We start from the raw sequence: 2,500 nt of genomic DNA, 5'->3' as shown, positions 1-2,500 counted from the left end.
TAAGCCGGACGTGGCATTATAACGTAAATAACTTTTCGTATCGTTGATATAGGTGCTGCAAGAAGAATACCGCTATATAGCTATATATTGCTGCACGCATGCTTCCATATACATAGTCGGACGTCATCGTGCACCATGCCTTTACGCAACTCTTAGTTTATTTACAGGCGCATGCTTGTCAAGCTCTTTCTTATTGCATTTACTTTATCATGCCCCTGGGGGGGACATCGGATCTCGATTGGCCCGATCCTGAACCTTTTTCTCCCGCTTGAAGCGATAAACACCGTCGACCTCAACACGCGTGCACGCTTAAAGCGCGTTGAAGTCCACGGCGATTCTCGCGCTTGAAACGTGTAGAATTATGAACGTAATCTACAAGACGTCTCCGACATGCAGCAAGGAGAACTATAGATCGTATCAACACGTTTCAAGCACGAGTAAACGCATAAGGCTCGGGTATGGGCTGGTGGCTATGGCTCGGTGGGCATTACTCACTCTAACGCGAGTTTTTCGATTGCGAGATCCGACTCGATGACCGATATAATTAACTTTTAACAACAGCAACGTTATATTTTCGATCAAGACCCATCAGTTTTTACTTATTATTTGTTTTATTAATGCATTTCAAAAGTAGTGATCAGCACTTCTTCGTACCTTCGTTTGGTTAGCTTCGGAGTGCGATCTGTACGCAAACTCAGCGGAGGTGGTTAAAAGGGAAAGGAGGAGGCCACCTACGAGAATGTAGAAGATTCCAATAACGTTGTGGATATTCAACTCGGGGCTCTGGGAAGCCTCCTAGAAAAAGAAACGGAGGACAATCACAAGCATAAAGCGTCGCCGGATCTGCTTTTCGACGCGGAGCGATACACAATCTCGGCGACGGCGGTGATGATGGCAATGATGAGACCGCCGATGAGAATGAAGAAGATTCCGCCAAAGTTGCTGAGCGACAGCGCGTTGTGCGACGAATCCTGCAAACAAACACCACACACAGGAAAATGAATTTTGTTTTGTTTTTTGATAACCTACCATTTATCTCTCGACCGGATACTCGACTACCTTCTGATCCGACGCTCAATATCCGGACCGGATGCTCGCAAACTCTTCTCGGAAGCAAGAGTCAACATAAGCCTACCTGATTACTGCTGGAGCCAAGACACTCGCTGTTGTCGTCCCACCACTTTGTCTGGAGTTTATGCAGATCACCCATCTCCCGTAACTTCAGCACTGCTAGCGTAAGCTTCTCTCTGAACAGAAGACAAAACATCGAATATAGCTGGGATACGTAGCTGTCCGAGCGAAGCGGGGCCAACGTGAAAACAAGATAACCGCGAAAGAAACTAAGACGAGCATCAAGCTAATAAACACTTCACATTGGCGGCTATCATCGCAATAAACAACGCTCCCCCGACTCTTCGATTTGCCCCCCCGATCTTTCGATTAGTTCGATTTCCCGATTTTTTTGCGGATATCTACTAGATCTCTATTATAACTCTTTTGTTACACCAGAGTGTATATATAACCTAATTTGGAATTCTAGATATAAAACTGAACAACACGGAGTTCCCCAAAACAACATCTGTAAAACATATGGTGAATGGTTCATCCAAGGGTGAATGAAATTATTTTGGGGTGAATGAAATTATTTTGGGGTGAATGAAACTAGACCAAAAACATAAGGAAATTTAGTTGCGGGTGAATGACATTTTATGATAAAGACTCGAAGTTGAACGTAAGTTGAATGACACTGAAGCACTGTGCTACGCTATTGACTCCGTGCCTCGACGTCATCTCAGATATAAAACAGAACAACAGGGAGTTCCTAAAAAATTACATCCGTAAAACATATGCTACTCTATTAACTGCTAGTCTTACTAATAACTACTACTTACTACTTAAATACTAAATTACGCTATTAGATCTCTATTAACTCCGTGCGGCGGCGTTTTCTCACCGCAGTTCGGAGCCGTGGGGAGTGGCGACGCCGTAGCCTTTCGAATCCAGGTTGCTGCCAACTCTCATCGTCGTGCACGGCTTGCGCGTGTTCTCGTAGTCGTTCGTCAGCGACTCGAGCAGGAAGGCGTATTTACCCTGCAGAACACACACACACGGTGTCACGAGCACTGGTCTCTCTCTCTCTCTCTCTCTTTCTCTCTCTCTCTCTCTCTCTCTCTCTCTTCTCTATATATTTATATATATATATATAATATTATATATAGAGAGAGAGAAGAGAGAGAGAGAGAGAGAGAGAGAGAGAAGAGAGAGAAGACGAGAGAGAGAGAGAGAGCAGAGAGAGAGAGAGCAGAGGAGAGGGTTACAGACTTTCCATAATCCTCTGACGTCCTTCATTCCATCCGTCTTTCCCAGCCTTATCTACACCTCTGCTTACCGCGAGAGACGAGAGAGCACGAAGAGACGAGAGAGAGAGAGAGAGAGAAGAGAGAGAGAGTAAGAGAGAGAGTAGAGAAGCGAAGATGATAGATAGATAGATAGATAGATA

General features: G+C 44.8%; 1 protein-coding gene across 1 annotated transcript in view; it reads right to left on the bottom strand.

Annotated features, from left to right (window-relative positions):
* LOC106809741 (glutamate receptor 4-like) overlaps positions 1-2,500 on the bottom strand; it is a 12,311-nt gene that overhangs the window by 3,592 nt on the left and 6,219 nt on the right. Inside the window, exons 4-6 of the mRNA XM_014812933.1 lie at positions 1,955-2,091; positions 1,136-1,247; positions 655-795 (exon numbers count right to left, since the gene is read on the bottom strand). Of these exons, the coding sequence (XP_014668419.1) occupies positions 655-795; positions 1,136-1,247; positions 1,955-2,091 (390 nt within the window). The remainder of the gene's footprint in view (positions 1-654; positions 796-1,135; positions 1,248-1,954; positions 2,092-2,500) is intronic.

The sequence above is a fragment of the Priapulus caudatus genome, unplaced genomic scaffold (genome assembly GCF_000485595.1).
Source record: "Priapulus caudatus unplaced genomic scaffold, Priapulus_caudatus-5.0.1 Scaffold381, whole genome shotgun sequence".
NCBI lineage: Eukaryota > Metazoa > Priapulida > Priapulimorpha > Priapulimorphida > Priapulidae > Priapulus > Priapulus caudatus.
This window is presented reverse-complemented; position numbering and strand designations above follow the sequence as displayed.